General features: G+C 32.8%; 1 protein-coding gene across 1 annotated transcript; it reads left to right on the top strand.

The window, feature by feature from the left end:
• The first annotated feature begins 1,404 nt into the window (after positions 1–1,404).
• LOC128991832 (aquaporin AQPAe.a-like) lies at positions 1,405–17,413 on the top strand. Its single transcript, XM_054415038.1, has 6 exons — positions 1,405–1,458; positions 12,447–12,667; positions 12,826–12,969; positions 13,754–13,969; positions 14,783–14,863; positions 16,529–17,413. Exons 1-6 carry the CDS (start codon positions 1,443–1,445, stop codon positions 16,658–16,660), a joined length of 810 nt encoding a protein of 269 aa, XP_054271013.1. The 5' UTR covers positions 1,405–1,442; the 3' UTR covers positions 16,661–17,413.
• Positions 17,414–19,276: the final 1,863 nt, after the last annotated feature.

Genomic DNA, 19,276 nt, shown 5'->3' with positions numbered 1-19,276 from the left:
ATTTGTTCCGATCATATGAAACCCAGATGAAACAATCCACAGAGGACTGTATTAACAATGCTTTGTGAAATGCAGATGTAGATCCTTCTAATTCTGGCTTTTGTAAAGGCAAGTACGATGTATAGCGGGGACCTGTCATTTGTTATTGTTACAATCCCTGAATCAACAGTTTAGAAAGCGTATCCCGATCCCCAGGGACCCTGTACCATGGTGTCAGTGACAGGGGAATAATGTTTGATAAAATCAACAATTTGTTAGTTTTGTTCGCAATATGTGAAAAGAGTTGTTTGTTCTGTGTGTTATCGGTTGATGAAATCGTTTTGGACTGTGAGTTTTGATATTGTTAACATTTGTGGGAGGTAAATGTTTCATCCAGATTTTGATCCAAAAATAATTTGCTTAAGATATTTTTGAATAAAAGTTACAGAACGATTTTAATTATTTGTTTCCCTAAAAATACAGTGTATTGGGTTGTTAGAATACATCAAATAAACACTCTATTGAATACTCAAAATCAGAGAACTGCTGGTTATGATTCTATAACGTTCATAGTTCTAAGTTCTATAAGTCCACACATCTGAGAATTTTCAATTTAAAATTTTGTGAATTTTCTCCGTAGTCAGTAACCGTACAAAACACTTCAATTTGCAAAATTATTAGTTTTTAAGCTCTTCAAAAAGTTTTAGAGAGAAGTTGGAAAACTTTATGTTTTGTGGGTTAAAAATGAGAAAACCCAGTTTTTACCCCAAAAAACACCCCATAAAACGCCGTTTCCATTCAATCATGCTGGTATGCAAACTCATTCATGTTTATCCCGCCTTACACCTTCAAAAACCATTTAATCAAAATCGGAAAAATTCTCAATTCATAGGGTTCATGGACATATATATAACATTATGAACTGATGGTGATTTTGACCTCTGGGAACCTCAAAACGACCATGTAAATCGTCCCGAGTCCAAGTCTACCATGAGACCAAGTTTACACCTTGGCTACCTCCTGGACAACGGCCCCTCTCTGTCCTGATTTGAGGGTGATTCAAGGGCATGTGAATTTGTGAGTTGTGTTGTAAACGTAGGTTTACACGTTTTTATCAAATTTAATCGCAATCGGATAATTTTTGCTCAAGTTATCGTGCTAACGGACATATGAATTCAAGCGGATGGTGTTTTTGACCTCTGGGGACCTCAAAACGAAAAAGTAAATCGTCCCGTGTCCAAGTCTACTGTGAGACCTACGGTAATAGCTTATTCAATGGGTACTTCGCTAAAAGCACCAACAATGTAAAAGTGCGTGATTATATTCCACACTTCTCAGTTGCAGATAAACCGTTACCAGTGTTTGTAGTTTTGTGTTTGTAAAGAACATGATAACCTTACAACTTATCTTTGTGTCGAGTTCACCGCGGAGTAAGGTCTTGATAGTCTTGTGGTACATGCAGTATGTCTAACACCAACAGTAAGTGGTTGTTTATTACTCTGTGTAATCGTTAATTGCGATCGTACTAATTGGCTAAGTTGTTTGCTGTAAGCAGATTTGTGGATGTTATGAGGTTCAATGGTTTGCTGGGAGAGTTGAGTTTGATTTTGAATTTATTGTTGGATAGTTTTGTTTGGTGGCTATAGTATGAAATAATAACTAAAAAAGTTAGTTTGTTCTAAAATAGTACCATGATATAACATACAGTGTATGCACGTGTATGTATTTTATTTTCAAAAGTGAGTTCATTGTTGCTGTTGATTAAAATGATTGAAAATTGATTATATTTCATACAAAAATACATTTTCAATGGGTATGACGAATACCTAAACAATTCAATATTATGGGTAGTAATAACTTGATTCAGCAGTTAGAAGTCACTCCTCTCAAGCAAAAAGAATATTGTCTTCATTTGAAAATACTCATCATCTAAAAGCTTAAATAAATAACTAGTAAGCTAAAAGTTCACACATATTAAATTAAGAATTACCTTTTGAAAAATCCATTTTCGTTTTACAGTAACTTAAATAAAAAAATAAAAAATACGTTTCAACGAAAGTGGTGAGTTTACCTGAATATGATTTAAGAAAATAATATCATTAATATGAGTTATTTATTAGTAAGAAGTCTAAATATAATATTAAATTATATAGTTAAAAACTAGATCATTACTTACATGAAGTAAAATTGTGAATTACTAAATTTATTAAGGTAAATTAAAAATTAAATAACTTTAACTTTATTGTGGGTGAGATGGTTGGAATCGAATCCTTGATGGGAGGGTATTTCAAAACAATTCCAAAACCTATTAAGGGATCCGCCACACACCGCTGGGCAGTAGGGGGAGATTGTAGCTTAGATAGGGGAGGGGGGGGGGAGGCAAAATAAACACACTGCATCCCTGTATAGGTTGCCTAACTTAAATCAACCTTTAGTTGAAAAGGGAGTGTATTATTTTGTGATTGTCATATATTTCCAAACATCTTATTCTGCAATCATAGAAAAACTCGTGTATATAATATGAGAACTAACGAAATTTGTCAAGTTTTAATAAGCTACATTATAATATAACGAACCAGGTTATATCACTAATTATATACACATTAAAATATAACCAACCTTGTATCATTAGTTGTTTACACTGTACATTGGAATACTCAAACGTAAGAAAATGTATTGAGCTTTAAAATTAGCGTATACGTTTATCTACAAACATAAAGGTTTAAGTTAGTGACAGTAGTAACAATACTATTATTAAAACGGTTTCCAAGCAAGACTCATTTAAAAATATGTTAATGACGCGGTAAAGAGAAGATTGTGAGACATCTTGCCATCAAAAGATTTTATTACTTAGAGATGTTAAAAAACTACAATAACAGGGATTTTGCTGGTTGAAATAAACTAACAAAATATTCTTTTCCATCTCGAGCCTACAATGTGATGTTATAAACATAAAATTAAGTTTTATTCTGTACATGAATAATCAATTATTTTAAAATCCCTAAATAATAAACCAGAACTAGAAAATGTCTTTACACGGTTCAGAATTAGAATTAGATCTCATAGTTTTTACAGTTGAGGTTCAAACGACACTACTTTTTTGGAATCGTCGATTCAATATTCAATATTTTATTGTTTAGTGGTGAACAGATTTAATGCACAATCAACGATATGATTATTTTACAAGTACAAGATTGACTAACTATAATAATCTAAAGATGTAATTAGTTAACAAAAACATAATCTTTTGCGCTAAAAATAAACTTATCATTATCTTCTCGGAATCGTCAGTTGGAAAAATTAAAGATAATTAGGATTGGAACTTTCGTTAGCTTTCGATATCTTCTAATTAGCTTATAGGGTCATTCAGCTCGTAACAGTATCCTATAAATCATACTATAGTATCCTCTAACATCTCCAGCACACGCAGTAAAGATAAAATAGCACTAAAAGTAAACCGTAAGGATAAAACCTGTTTTCATTAAGCAAATATTTTAAAATAACCCAGCATAGGATTTTAGCACTGTGCTAAAATACGAAGATGAATATAGCAATAAAAGTTGAGCTCGAAGCTCATATAGCTTTACGGGTTTGACGGCCCGTATACTCAAATAGAATATTTAGAGCAAATAAATTGACATTGGACGGGAGTTGGAACGTTTGTCTACTGTCATTTCAGCTTTCTATTTCAGAATTGCACAAACAGTGATGAATCCACACTGTTTGCTATAGTAATGGAAATATGAATTTGTGTTTGGAAATTTGAAAATTTCAAAATAAATTGATAGGTTACATTTAAGTTGATGATTGTGTGTGTTTAGTCATTGATTATCCTCTAGTAACCAGAAGTTTACCGGTTGAATCATGAGAAAGGTTTGAAGCCTTTTGAGAGTCGAAGCTGAAATCAGCTGTACTTGATCAGCTGGTTTGAACAAATGGTACTGGCTTATGAACCAGCTGATCTTAGTAAGTAACAAAGCTGTAATCTTTTTTTTTATACACATTCTGACATGTCTGCGTCATATAAGTATAATCTATTTTTATCTGGTAGCTTAACGTAAAAACATGTATGGAAATTTTGTAGTTTGGATAATGATGTAATTATTGCAAAATTTGGTCAGTTACATACCATTTCTTTTAGCTTGGCATGGTTGATGAGTTCGAGTATGTGACAGAAATCAGTGATTTTCGAGGGTTTCAAATTTGTGACTTAACCAAAGGACTTTAACGTTTATTATGATTTACTTACAACTTAAACATGTTAATGAAACGTATACATGGTCAAAACTAATACTGATCGCGAACAAGTAAATGCTAGTATTCAACTTTATAAATTGATCATTAGGTTAGTTGAAGCCACAGGTCATCCACACAATCAGTCATAAACAGTACACTTCAGATATCATAAAAAAGTTTTTGTTGTGTCTGGTTCGAAAGAACACAATTGCTAGACAAACTTAATACTATATAACTACCAAAAATAAATTAAAAATTATACTTCTGTTTTGAGTAATAAAACATTAGATAGCCTTTTACCACCACTACTAGTAAAATTGTAACAATAAAAAAAACTAACTAAGTGGTTCATCAAACCATTTTACATGAGAGAGAATGAAGTGTAAAGAGGACGTAGGCAAGTTTTAACATGGACATTTTAACATCCACGTGAACTTCGGGACAAGCATTTGTTAAAAGTTGGTTCGTTTCACATCCAACAATACCGATTTGTGTATTCATTTGAAGTGTACACAAACTGCTGTTTGTACTAGAATATAAGGCTGGTTCTTAACACTATTTTTGTATACACAATCTGTTTAAAATCTTGTAATTCACGACGATTCAAAATCTATTGAACTCCACTTCCAGTTGATACAACTGTAGTAATTCAGGATAGTTTCATTTTACACGAAATAGTTCAGTGTTTTTAATTTTTTATTAGGTGGTGCATAAGTCTTTGATTCCTGCATCCTTGTTGAAGTAAATGTAGTAGTGAAATATTACTTAGAAATTGTTTTCATTTTGAGGTGTTGCCTTCCGGATTACTTAACAATATTATTCTAGAGGTTAAATGCCTTATTGTTGCCACTGTAATCCACTGTCGTCTGGATGGTGACCGGTTTCGACACTCATGGTGTCATTGTTAAGCCATAAAGACGTGTTGTCACTCCTAGGAGGTCGTCATAAAGTCTTGAAAACAAATACACGGGACACGCTCAAACATATTTACAAATAAGTAACACAGTATGGCCATACAAGAACACTAATTTTCACGGCGCGGCTGCGTGTTCAGGGTGTATGTCTAGACTTGAAAGAAATTGTATGAAAACTATAATAATGTGTTTAAAGTAGCATGTCAGTACCTTTCAGCATTTTCTATTCATTACCTATTCAGTTTTAAAAACCTTTACCTACGACCGTTTATTAAAGTAGCCGTTTCAGTACAGTTATTAGAATTGAAAAGTATCTCATAACAGCATTGTTTACTTTCATAACAGCATAGTTTTACTCATAACAACACGGGTAACGGACCAATGAGGTTCAAGGATTGAGAGAGAAGTAAAATTGTAATGATTCGAAATTCAACTAATCTGCTGTTCAGGCCAATTTAATTGTTGATTGGTGCAATTAGTGTTTGATACAATGTTTCGTTGCATCACTGTCACTGGCAATGAGAGGTTATAAACGAAAACATAACCTCCTTTAGAAATTATGAATAGTGATTTTTAGTAATTAAAACAATGTCGTAGGTAAAGTAGTGTACGCAACTCGCGTAAATAATGTTAACGACACTCGTAGAAGTTTTTATGGCTCTCGCCAAGGCTCGTACCTAAAATTGTCTACTCGTGTCGTTAACACTATCTTTACGCAATCGTTGCGTAAACTACTAATAAACTCTTAAAACCATCAAGTATTATTAATCAAATGCTAGGATGGGCCTATCTGGAAAAGCTGCTGATTAGGCTAAATAACTGAAGGAGAATCTCTATAAACTTATCTCGATAAATTGTGACTAAAATGAATTTTATCATAAAGGTAAATTATAAACTAATCAAATCATTGAAAATTGTATTTAAATATTTTGATACATTTGAAATTTATCATTTAATTCATTCTGAGATAAAATATCTCATCTAAATTTTGTGCAGGCAATGCTTACAAAAATAAGTTTTATGACTTACAATGACCAGATAATGTTTAAAGAAAGAACTTTTTCATCGCACATACGTATTTTTAGGTGTCATTGATATAGTTATTGTTGGATCTACATTGAGAATAATACTAAAAAATATAATTACTTGAGTTTGACATGATAAAAATGCGAATATTGTATTTTTCGTTAAAATTTGCAAGGTGACAAAGTTGAACTACAATGCCAATAAACTTGCAATAAACTAAGCATAGTCAGTAGCACTAAAACCTAAAAAAACGTTTCGTCCCAAAAACTTATCAAATTTTACGTTACGAATAAACATTCCAAAGGGCTGTAAATGTTTTACAACCATCCCCCACAAAATTTACCCACAAGGAAAAGTCACATAAAATAAAAGGTCGGAACTTTTACGTTATATGTTCGACATAAAAGACTTATATGATCTATATGTCCGACGGAATATGTATAAAGCTTTGTTTGGGAGAAAATATTTACCCCAAAGTGTTTTGTGTGTTTTTCATAGCATTAAAGATGGGCTAGTAGTCCGAAACTTGAGGTATCCATTTTAGAATAATTATCCTGAGTCATGTATTTATGTAACACCATTTATTTGTGTACCGCACCTTAACGAATTTCTTCAAAATATAACAGGAATCAAAAAGTATAATGATGAAAAAATTAGCATATACTAATTTTAATAATATTTCTGCTCTAACGTAGACTTTGCCTACCTAAAATACAATATTTTCCAAAAACAGTTAATCTATGTTGCATTAAGTATGTAATTTGCGTATATTTTTGGTACTAATTGAGTAAACAAAATATGTGTTCTTGTGAGAGTCTATATAATGGTGTTACCAATTTGTATACGGTTAAGTAATAAATACAGTATGGCATAGTAAACGGGCGCTTGCTAGAATTGATTTTGGGTTTGCAGGATTGTCTTTTCAACTTACAATCGTTTGGTATTCAGTTTGGTAAGATTTTGTCATACCTTTTATTATAGAAAGTTCCATTTTCATGCTAAAACTGTTGCAGGTTTTTACACTGAAATAAACTTAGTTGTATTTTATCACCGACATAGTGTGATACTGTCAATTACTTATTCCTGTAGTTTTAATCATTTTTCAACCAACTGAAACTAAAATGATAACTTACTTTAATATTTTGTACATATTATGTTCAAAGTATCGAAAACTATGTGGAAATAGAATGTTTACAGTTGCACACTAATTAGCATGTTGATTTAGATTTTTAAATAGTTTGAAAACCTTGCCAAATATCTCAGACTGTGTTGTAGCCTAATAGTGTTGTTCAACATACAATATTACGGTATTTAAATTATGGTGAATCAGTATTATTTTATTTTAAATCTAGAATTTGCAATAAACATGTTTTATAAAATAGGACATCCTAAGAAGTTGTGATACTATTACGTAAGCTTGTGAGTAGCAAAAGCTGCATAACACAGTAAACAGGCGCTACCTTAAATGGTTTTGTTTAAACAATAGTACAGTGTAGAATCATTGACTGTACACCAGTCCATGATACAATATAACTATGATATAGGAGAATCCGGTTTGAAAAAATCTTTGAATTCACATGACATTTTGTTAAATGAATTAGTTGTTAAACCGCAGTAGAATGATTCAAAAGTTTATTTAAAATATTTATTGATGAATTAGATGTTATTCTGAGTTTTTACTGAAAGTAATTGAATGTAATGTTCTCAATTCTATGTCAAAATGTTTTTTTTTGTTATTTGACAGGAAATCTATATTTTTGTTTTGACGTCACCATCACAATTAAAACCCCGATGATTAACTGGAATAGATCATTTAAGACTAATAAGTCACTTTCGGGTCACTACAAACATTCGTGCCCTCCTACAACAAATACAATAATTTAAATTTATAATTTATACATTTTAATGCATAGACGTATACTAGAGTTTCAAATTTCGGAAAATCACATTTTGGAAAAGTTTACGAATAATGATCCCACTCAACACATACGAAAAGTTAAAAGGGGGTTTTGAAATCTGCAAATCGTCAGAATACTTCTGACAGTGTTAAAGGGACGTAGACAAATTTGAACATGTCCAGTGGTGAAATATCGGCTTCACATGAACTTCAGCACAAGCATTTGTTAAAAGTTGGAACATTGAACGTCCAACAACAGCGTTTTGTGTTCTACATTCTTATAGTAAGCTTCAACTGTGACGTGCCTCTCACAAAGATTAATGGTCTGAGGTTTAAGCATTGACTTTGGATACCACTAGTAGACATGTTAGTGGTTAATTGCCTCGTTTGAGTCACAACCCCAGAGAACACTTTAAAGATTATACTTAAAAGATTTATATTGTTGTATATTGTTGTAAACCACCAAAAAGTATTCTACATAATAATCGGATTGATGAAAAACTTGAAATCATCTTAGTTGAACCACAAAAACGACCAGCATTTCAATTGACCTTTGGTAAAATTATTGTAATGCTGAAAACTTTTTTATATAACCCTATAAAAATGCGTAGTCACCCTCTAAAAAAATTTAAAAAAATACTTTATTGTATTTGTTCTTATTAAAAAAATAATCTTAAAACGCAGAAATAATCTACATTACATACAGTTCGGATAAGTATGCATGAAGAAATTCCCAAAGAGGAGTATGCAAAAAACGACAATTTACACCTGTTAAGGTTAGATTTACAAACACCCTTTTTAGTTTTAATAATTTCATAACCTTAGGTAATAGTTAACCTTACGAAATTTATATATTTTCAAAGTAATTATCGTTATTTCAGTATTAAAGCAATCAATTGATCCTTCTTCAAATCAATCTGTGAAAAAATTGCAAATATATTTTTATTTGCTTAATATATATAGAGATTTTTTGTTTGAACTGTAAATTAGTAACTGTAGTAACTGTAAATTAAACATACTATATACCACCGTTGAGTAAAAGATATTATTTTAATTGTTGTCAAATCAGCTGTTGAAATAGATCCCTGATGACAATCACTGTTTGCTCGAACTGTGTTCGTCATTTGGTAACAGTCCGAGCTTTATGGGGCTAAATTTGATTACTGTGCACAGCTGGGCAATTTATTACTCTGTTTCTGATTAATCGTTTCATCGTTTATAAGCGGGAACCCCTCGAAACATGGAAATGTAGCAGAATCATATGAAGTGATAATCCTCATTTCATTTGCCATACGAGCTAAGTAGTTATATTCAACATATTAAAGTGATATGCTAAAATTATAGGGTGATATAAATAAGACGAGTTTAAAGAGAATCACTTAAGAATACTCTAGAAATTGCAAGTTTTTTGTTCAACTTTGATTTAAATTCGTTCCAACTACTATATTCTAGGTCCTAATCAAAATTTTATTTAGTAAATTGTATTTTTAACAATTATTCTTGGTATACATTCCAAAGTATAAATAATATTAAAAGTAACTAGCTTAATCTTTTGTTATGCTTCGCTATAAATTCCTCATCATGCAAAAATAGTGGTGGTTTATCTTATTTTCTAACTAAATTCAATACTATCTTACGTTTTAATGCTACTTAGCAAAGGAAACTTACAACGTAAACCTTTATTTATTTTTTATAGTTTAAAATTAAAAAAATACCAGACTGTTATATTCATAAAAAGGCATGTATTTTATCTCGGTACAAGTTGTATATTATATGTTTATTTCAACATCGATGTTGATCATTATAATTTAATACCTACCTGTTACTTTTAAAACAGCACTATCTATAGCTAAACGAAACAAAGGCTACATAGAAGGGAAAATCATTAATTTTCGAACGTAATAAATTTTGGCAGGCACTTAAGTGATGGCTTTCATTTTCATGAATGAGCAGTCTTAACTCATCGTCAGCTAACACACGCTATTCCCCCCCATCACCCCCCCCCCCTCTAAGTATGGGGGGTGAGTAACTGTAAATGTGGGATTATATTTCACGTTGACGTCAGCCGTTGAAGGATCTTTGTCATGAACAACCATTACGAGAGAGGAAATGCGTTTACATACATTTTCCAAAATGTTTTTGATACAGAAATATGTCGAGAGCGTGTAGTCATAATTTATTCTGTATGTGGACGATTTTCCATGAGATTGTTCCATGAGTATTGACGTTAGACTTTGGTAATATTGGAATAAAACATCTTGAGTGTTAACAGATGTTTCCTTGCTCACTAAATGTTGGTGGATGTGTTAAGTTTTAAAGGAATAAATTTTAACTGAAAACACAAAATTATTACAGTTAAGACTAATTACCTAGTAAAGAGTATCTAATAGAGTAGTACGTTGCATACATAGGCACTCTTACTGCTTGATTTAAATGTACTTATGTAGTAAAGCCATATACAAAAAGAATTAAATATAGACCTTCAGCCGTGCTGTGGTTACCATAGGTTCTGGCGCACACCCCTGGGAGCGCCATGTAGTTACGGCGTACGCACTCAGGTTTGTAGTCCTGGTACGCACTACGTAACTACACGGCGCTTTCAACGGTGTGCGCCAGAAGCTATGGTAACCATTGTAACTGCAGCACGGCTGACAGTCTATATTTTATTCTTTTTGTCTATGGTAAAACTAAGTTAACTCTATTGGAGCGAGCTAGTATTGTAGTAAGAGTGCAGTACTTCGGTACCTGAGGTCCCAGGTTCAAATCCCACCAAATCAATGTACGTAAGTTCAATTCATCTAAGTGATAGTGCTGCAACCCATATGTCTAGCCAAGGGTAAATAATGAGAAAAACAATCCCGGGCTCATGCGTAGCGTCCTAGAAAAAAAACTGGGGTTTAAAACCCCACAAAGGAAACTTTTATGCACGTGAAAACTTGATCTTTTCGGCTGACACAGGGACTAGTTCAAGGGAATATTTTGGAAGCGAATAAGCTTTTTGAGCTGAATTTTGGTAATAATTTTGCAACACCACCTTTCTGTAAGTAACCACAGTTGATTCGGTAGTAGATTTTGTCCACCTAGAACCATCGATATATATCTACTAGTAGTAGTTATACATCGATGCCCAGAACAAACAAAAACCTAATGTATTTTACACTTTTATAGATTTGGCTTGTATTAGCATTCGTTGCAAACCAGTTTCAATTTACCACAAATTTAGCAAAGTTAAACAATTCAAATAATTAACACCAAATAAATGTGGAAGTGTAAACTTGTCACCAAACAGACACCTACATTATGTGAGAAACCCCATTTAGAAGACGGTATGTTTCTGGGTGAAGCTCGTTCAACAAAACATGTGAGATGAAATATAACCTCCCATGCTTACAATGGAGCTCTCCAGTAAATGGAGGCTGTGGAATGAATGTGTATGACGCGCAGTGACTGGCAATGAATTAGACTGTGTTTAGACAAATGGCTCTCTACCGCCAGCCCAGGGGAGTGTAGAAACCCCAGTTTTATTTTGGTTTTGTCTAGATTCTACATCGGAGAAGAGGTTTTTTGGGTTGGTATTGAATCTTTTGTAACCCTATGTTGGAATGTTATTGAGGGTGAAATTTAAATAGATAATTATATCAGGAGTTGATTGGTGAATGTTGTCATTGGTGTAAGTTTACGAGAGGGTATACACAAACTCAAGAGAATACAATGAAATACTAATGGTTAAGATTCAATGCGAAAAGTCAATCTCTAAGGTTAAAATAAAACATAATCTTGCTAAAGCTCAAAGTATGTAATGCAATCTTAAATTCATTCAGTACTAGAGGACAATGCTGCTCCGCAGCTTTGAAAAAATGTCATATCCGAGAAATCAGTTGTCAAATTTAAGATTTTTGATTGAGTAGTACAGTGTTACAAGGTATAAGTCACAAGGTCATCAAGACTTATGAAAAATTGTATTAGTCAATATAAAATAATAAAAAAAAACGCGAATGAAAGACATTACAACTGATTTGTTATTAGAAGTTATAAGGTAGTTAGTACGTAGTTTCAGATTAAAAGCCATAAATTTAATTCAGTTAAAAATGATACTTTAGTTTGTTTAGAACTTATTGATTACTCATTAAAAAAAACCACAGGAACTACTCATCATCTTAGGAACTCATTTAATAAATGTAAAATTGTATCACTGTAAAAACAATAAGCTCAACATGTGATTTCTATTTTCATAATTTAATTAGGTTGCTTTTGAAAAAGACAATGAATTACGGTCTAAAAACATTTTAAACATAAAACAACCCTCCTACTAACCGAGCTCATTTGTAAATCTCACTATTACAAAACTATACAATTAGAATATACATTCACACTTATAAGCACTTTTTCTATAGACACGTGGTCTAGGCTGAGAGGAGATGAAGACTTCTACAACCTCGGTCCTGTGGAGAAGAAGAAGCTGATCAGCCAGGCAGTGGCAGAGACGCTGGGAACAGCTGTTTTCGTCGGCCTCGGCTGCAGTGGTGTCATTGCTAATATTCCTGGTACAGAGTCGTGGGTCAATCATCTGACAATCGTGCTGGGATTTGCCTCAGCTATTGCCTTGGTGGTGACGGTGAGTAGAAGAAAATTAACATCCCCCAACGAAAAGATATTCAGGATTTGACATATTCAGATATGCTATTCATATTCAATTATAATATTTTGTTACTTTATTCAAGGTTTATGATGTTGAACTATTTATGCAATTAATAACTTCTTCTTCTCCTCCAGGTGTTTGGACACATCTCAGGATGTCACGTGAATCCCGCCATTTCCCTGGCCGCGGTCATCATGGAAGTCATCTCCATACCGAAGTTCCTTCTGTATTCAGTTTGTCAGTGTGTCGGGGCCTGTCTGGGAGTAGCAGCCGTCAAGGTATCAAGTCTGAAGTGTTAGTGTAAAGCATTTATGAGGATACACTACAGCGTAGAATTAGTAATATGTTTTATGTACTGAACATTTACGAATAGTGCTGAGTATCCACATTTTTCTAGAACGCGTAAGAGATTCAGATTGAGTGTCTCTAAGAAGAAAACTAACGTTAGCTCGTAGCGTAGTGCTAAGAAAGATAATAGGATTTTCCAATATACATTAAAATTTGTTATCTTAGCTTCTTGGATGTTTGAATTTTTCGACTTGAATTTAGAATTTGCTCTTCATAGTGCGTGAGTTTATTCCCTTTTACGAAGAAACTATCCAAAATGATGTTCTTAATACAGTATTTCAAATATTACTCTGTTATTACTTTATAGCTTACCGATTTAAGTTTAGAATAAGCCAAGTAGTGTGTCCATCGTGATTAACTTGATGAATTGAACTTCCTCAACATAATTTTTTAGTACGAATACTTAAATATTTTGAAAGCGAGTGAGCCTGCCTCTAGAAATACAAAGAATAATCCTAGTTTTGGAACCAATGAGCGTTATTTATCGAATAGTTTAAAAAGCATGACAATTTTGCGAATAAACTAAAATAATTGTCATTATGTCCTTTTCATCTGATCTACTAGTAGATTGACTCAGTGGCATAGCAATAACACCCCTACCTATATTTGTAAAGCACTTTGAGCCAACGTTAGCAATGTTTGTGAACTAGTGCGAAAACCTTTGAAATTCCACAATAAACACCTAGAGTATAAGTTTTACCCACAATCCCCCAGGTGATATCCCCAGCCTACTGCACAGCCACGGACTTCTGTGTGACTCGACCCAACGTGGAGGTAGGTGCTGGGGCCGCTACCCTCGCTGAGGGGTTCCTGACCGCCATTCTGATCTGGGTGGTGTGTGCTGCTGCTTGGGACAGACGCAACCTTGACAAGCACGATTCTCTGCCTATCAAGTTCGGGTTTGCCGTCATCGCCATCGCTTTGCCTGGGGTAGGTTTGTGTTTGACAAGTAGATATATATATATTTGTGTTGGCTCATATTCCTGGTGTTGATAATTGAATTTAGACTATTCAAATCTAGCCAAATTGTGATTTAAGGTCTTAAGCCTTAAGACATCTTTGATTTGTTTAATACTTTTTCCTGGAGATTACATATAGACTTGTAATAACCACAACATTCAAGCGGGTGTTATGAGATTGTGATAACCAAATAGGTTTATGGTATACTTGAACATGTTCTTACCAATGTCTTGGAAATTTAGTAGAGACTTACTATGACCTAACTTAGGGTAAGTAATCATTTCACTATTCTGGCTACACTTAGTTGTGGAATTGTTACCCCACGTTAAACCACAGTGAAGTAACATAAATGATTATAATACGATTATTTATATTACTTATCTTTGGGTAAACTTTTGATTTGACCCCTTCTTCCCCTTCTTTCATCAGGTTCAGAGTTTATTTATTATGACTCGACTCTTTTTTTCCAGTTACAAGCATAGCATAAAGTTTGAAAACACTGCAAAATGGTGGGAAGAACTAAATAAAAAAAGACTACAGCTACCCCCCTTGACCCTTATACCCCGAAATCACTTTTTTGTGCATAGCATTTTTTCTGTTTCAAGAATGGACTTAACGCCAAGTGATATATTTAATAGTATTTCAACACGATTACTCGTATTTATACTTATACTGCAAACCTTTAGAGTAGGTATAAAATATGTTGAAATGGCGATCTATATCGAAGTCACAACTATCATCAGGCCCAATCATCACCCCACTAATGTGATTAATTTGTTTCAGGCAAAATACGCAGGGTGTAGCGTAAATCCTGCAAGGAGTTTGGCTCCAGCTTTGATATCTGGCAACTGGGACTATCAATGGGTTGGTATAAGTTCATTGTTGACTTTTACTTTCTCCCCCTATACCATAGTATTTGGAGAAAGTATTGTTTTCGTCAAAATTTTCGAGTTTGAGTTTTGAATGGATATATTCGTTTTGGGTCCCCCTGGACCAGGACCCAAAAAAGTGGTTTCCGAAGTGATGTCTCTGTGTGTGTGTGTGTGTGTGTCTGTGTGTGTGTGTGTCTGGATGTGTACAGAGCTAGAGACTACACCTGTGGTTCGATTTCGATGAAATTTGGTATGTAGGTTATAATCCATGGTAACTCCAGGCGTTTTTTTTCATTTTTTTGAAATTTTGATTTTTAATGGGGATTTTCCCATAAAAACCCATAAAAAACCGGAAAAATCGGATTATCTCAAAAATGGCCCGATCAATTTTGATAAAAATTTAGTATGTTTTAGCCCTTTAAATTCTGAACAAAGTGGTACAAATCCCATTTCTGTAAAAATTACGGTTCAAAAGTTATGGTAAATTATGTTATTTTCCCATAAAAATCCCATAAAATAACGAAAAATAGGATTTTTGACAAAAACCCGGTTTTGATTTAACATAGTATGTTATGGCCCTTACAATTTTAATAGTTTTTTTCATATTTTAGAAATTTTTATTTTTAACGGGGATTTTCCCATAAACCCCATAAAATTACGGAAAAATAGGATTTTCCCAAAAATGGCCCGAACGATTTTTATAAAAATTTAGTATGTTATAGTCCTTTATATTCTGAACGAAATGGTACACATCCCATTTCTGTAAAAATTACGGTTCAAAAGTTATTGTAAATTATGTTATTTTCCCACAAAACCCCCATAAAATAACGGAAAATCAGATTTTCCCAAAATTGGCTCAAACTATTTTGATAAAAATTTAGTATGTTATAGTCCTTTAAATTCTGTAGAAAATTATACAAATCCCATTTCCGTATATTTACTGTCACCGCTTACACATGGGGTTGATGACAAACTTATGGGAGAAAGTATGTGTCAGAATGCTGATACCGTTTATTTGTTAATTACTTCATGCTAAGAGCTATTGTAAAGTAGGGAAAAATTGTTGACTAAATTGATTTTGGTTCTCGTCATGTTTAACTGTAATAAGAAATGTAGATTTCATTATATTCATCTAATGGAAATAATCACAGTTTTAAGTAAATGTATTTTAGCAAAGTCAGCCATCTTTGTATAAATAAACCTTGTTACCGTATGGAAACTTCCCACTCAAAGAAGAGATCATACTCAAGATATAGAAACGTAATGAAACTAGGGATGATTTGCTTATCATCAATGTGTACCATTGATTGTAGGAAATAATAATTTTAAAAGCATGTAGCCTAAATACTTTTTGTGCTTCACTACTCCTGTAAATCTGAACAATTTCATTCAATGTAATTCAATGTTGTACTTTGAAAGTAACTAATAGAAAAACATTTCATAATACATTTTAAACCTTGCATGGCGGTTTGTTAGTTTTCTTCTAGTCTTGCGCACCGATATAAATGTGAAACCCACACAAAGATTTTAAACCACCATTTTTTTATGTTTGCACTCTTCCACACAAAAAAACCAGTACAGTTAATTTAATTTTATAGTTTGTTATTTGTTTAGTAATCATTCAACAATAATTATTTAAAAGTATGTTCACTTTTAGGTGTACTGGATAGGACCTTTTGGAGGCTCCATTATAGCGTCTTATATCTACAAGACTTTACTATCAGAAGTAGATCCTCCAATGGCAGTGTCTACCAAGGAAGACCCTCAGGACGAAGAGCATCCTTTGTAGAGAATATTTATTATCAAAAGAATATCCTTTGTAGAGAATATCATCACAAGAATATCATTTGTAGAGAATATCATCACAAAAATATCCTTTGTAGAGAATATCACAGAAGAATATCCTTTGTAGAGAATATCATCACAAGAATATCCTTCGTAGAGAATATCATCACAAGAACATCCTTTGTAGAGAATATCATCACAAGAATATCCGTTGTAGAGAATATCATCACAAGAACATCCTTTGTAGAGGATATCATCACAAGAATATCCTTTGCAGAGAATATCATCACAAGAATATCCTTTGTAGATGATATCACAAAAGAAAATCCCTATTAGAAAAGGACATTAAGGTCCTAAATATAACTCTGCACAGGGAATACAGGCAACTATTGCTTTACACAAGTCAATTAAGTCCACCAACATCATTATATGCAAAAAACTTCCGTAAAGAAAAAAAAATGTGGCAAGTCTAACTACCTTATCAAAGTACAAACCACTATTAATTTCCTTATTTCATAGTATAAAACTGGTAAAAAAGTATAGTTAATACTGTTACTAAAATGTAAAACTGAAAAGAGTATTAAGATATTTTATTAAATACGGGAAAGGATAGAACCACGTTTTACTAAATCATTGTAAACTGTTTAGGTTTACTCTCCATTCTTAGTTAAGAACAAGTATCATTTTTACCAATTTCAGTTGTTGTTTAAGTTTGAATAAACAATATATTTGTTAGTAATGTTTCATATAAACTTAATATTTGTGTGCAATGTTTTCAAATGTTCTTTCCTACAACTTTATACCCAGTACATACCTTTATTAAACTCCACCGTATACTTACTGTATATTGCTGATAAATACTTTTGTTAATAATTTACAATAATTAAGCATGTTGGCATTTATTAAGTAGTATGTTTTCTGTGATCCAACCCACAGCTGGAGTTGCTATAGTCCTTGCCTAGTAATCGGTCACCATTTCAATTCTTAGTCAATGCCTTTAGATGGCTCAAAACTGGTCCCAGCTGTTCTTGGTGACAGGGGTTTGAAAATTGGTCCTGACGAAACAACCTACTAATATTGTTCGTATCGAAGTTCCAATCTATCCGTCATGTTCGAATTAAATTACCCACTCTTGAGTTTCAGTGCCTAATTAAAATAAAATGTACTGTGACGTGTACTATGTTAACTGCTACAATTGTGTGCCATTTAAAATTAAGATACATGTACAGTATTTTTCATTGTAATAATACGTGAATCACACTATAAAACCGACACTGTTGTTAGATTGATCTTAAAATCAAAAGAAAGTAGTTTTTTCTACTAGTTTAAATCATGTTCTAGTTGTTTATAGCATTGTAAAAGTTAGATTACACAAACATCCCAGTACAATACTAAGGTAGAACTTGTGTAAACATGCCTTGTTTTATAGTGCGGTGGTAAACCAAGTGTTAATTAAAGTATAAATGGAATCGGGGCAACTTAAATTGGTTGCTAAGTCTGGGTAACCAGAACCTAACCTTTGTATTTGGCGTTGCCGCAAGTTTAACTCAAGGGTTCCCGACTTAAATTGTTTTAATTATCAACGCTTTTTAATTAATACTACTGTTTACAATATTTGTGGTTGGTTAATTTTAGGACAACGTATTACTTTTTTCTGTAAAGGGAGGGAGGGTTAATGAAACATTATTGACAATTATGTGAATTTTTATCGAACGTATCAAATGTTGTAAAAATGAAATAACAGTTATTTTAGTACGTAATTATAGCTTCTACATCGGAACCTCAATTTTACAATACCCTTAATTACATGTTGTTGCAAACCTTGATATAAAGTCAACCATGATAGCAAATATTTTGTGGCAAAAGTTCAAATCATAATTTCCTTTTATAAGGGATTCACTCTTTTTAAGTGCTGAAATGTGTACTGGTCAACCAGTAATTCATGTATTTTATTAACTACAGCTATGGAGAGGAATTACCAAATGCAAGTTGATTGCTAAATTCTAATAACTTTTATCTAATCAAAAATAAAGAGATTGTAAACAGTAAATATTTTTGGAACTCGTTTTCAACTGTATTAGATTTTTAAAATCCAAAATTACCGTAAACGCTCTTTGGTGTAGAAGTAAACCATAAATGCATAAAGGGTATATAATAACATTATTTAATAATACAATTGAAAAAAAGCAACAAAGTCTTTCTAGACTCATAATTCTTAGAAAATAAAGTTACTAATGCTCGAGATATTTCAATACGGTTCTTTACGCATACTATTCAATGATCGATGGTAATGGTAATTTTTCCCCACCCTCAGCATTACCAATACTAATACCCCACCCGCATAGCTTCATCGACCGTCTACATTTGGATTGCCCACTTTAAACTTCAAACATTATCAGTCCCGCTTCCAGAATACAAATTGGAAACGAGAGAAACATCTTAGAACTTCCCTACTGTTCATTTTAAAATTAATTTACGTAAGTCTAACCGAAACTATTTCCTGTAAAATGTTTTCTGAGTGTCGATTTGATATTAACAAGCTTTTATCGTTGCCCTTATGTTACAACAAAATAATTGTTATGTTTAAATTGAAACATAATTTAAGCCACGCTAACATAGT

The sequence above is a fragment of the Macrosteles quadrilineatus genome, unplaced genomic scaffold (genome assembly GCF_028750875.1).
Source record: "Macrosteles quadrilineatus isolate MER2022 unplaced genomic scaffold, UCM_ALF_1.0 Scaffold_4__1_contigs__length_99947679, whole genome shotgun sequence".
NCBI lineage: Eukaryota > Metazoa > Arthropoda > Insecta > Hemiptera > Cicadellidae > Macrosteles > Macrosteles quadrilineatus.
Note: the sequence above shows the minus strand (reverse complement) of the source record. Positions and strands in the feature narration are given on the sequence as shown.

What these genes read in the sequence shown, in the direction of transcription:
- LOC128991832 (XM_054415038.1), top strand. An exon ending in CTATTGCCTTGGTGGTGACG is followed by an intron (nt 12,668 to 12,825) that starts GTGAGTAGAAGA and finishes CTTCTCCTCCAG; the next exon opens with GTGTTTGGACACATCTCAGG. An exon ending in GCAACTGGGACTATCAATGG is followed by an intron (nt 14,864 to 16,528) that starts GTTGGTATAAGT and finishes GTTCACTTTTAG; the next exon opens with GTGTACTGGATAGGACCTTT.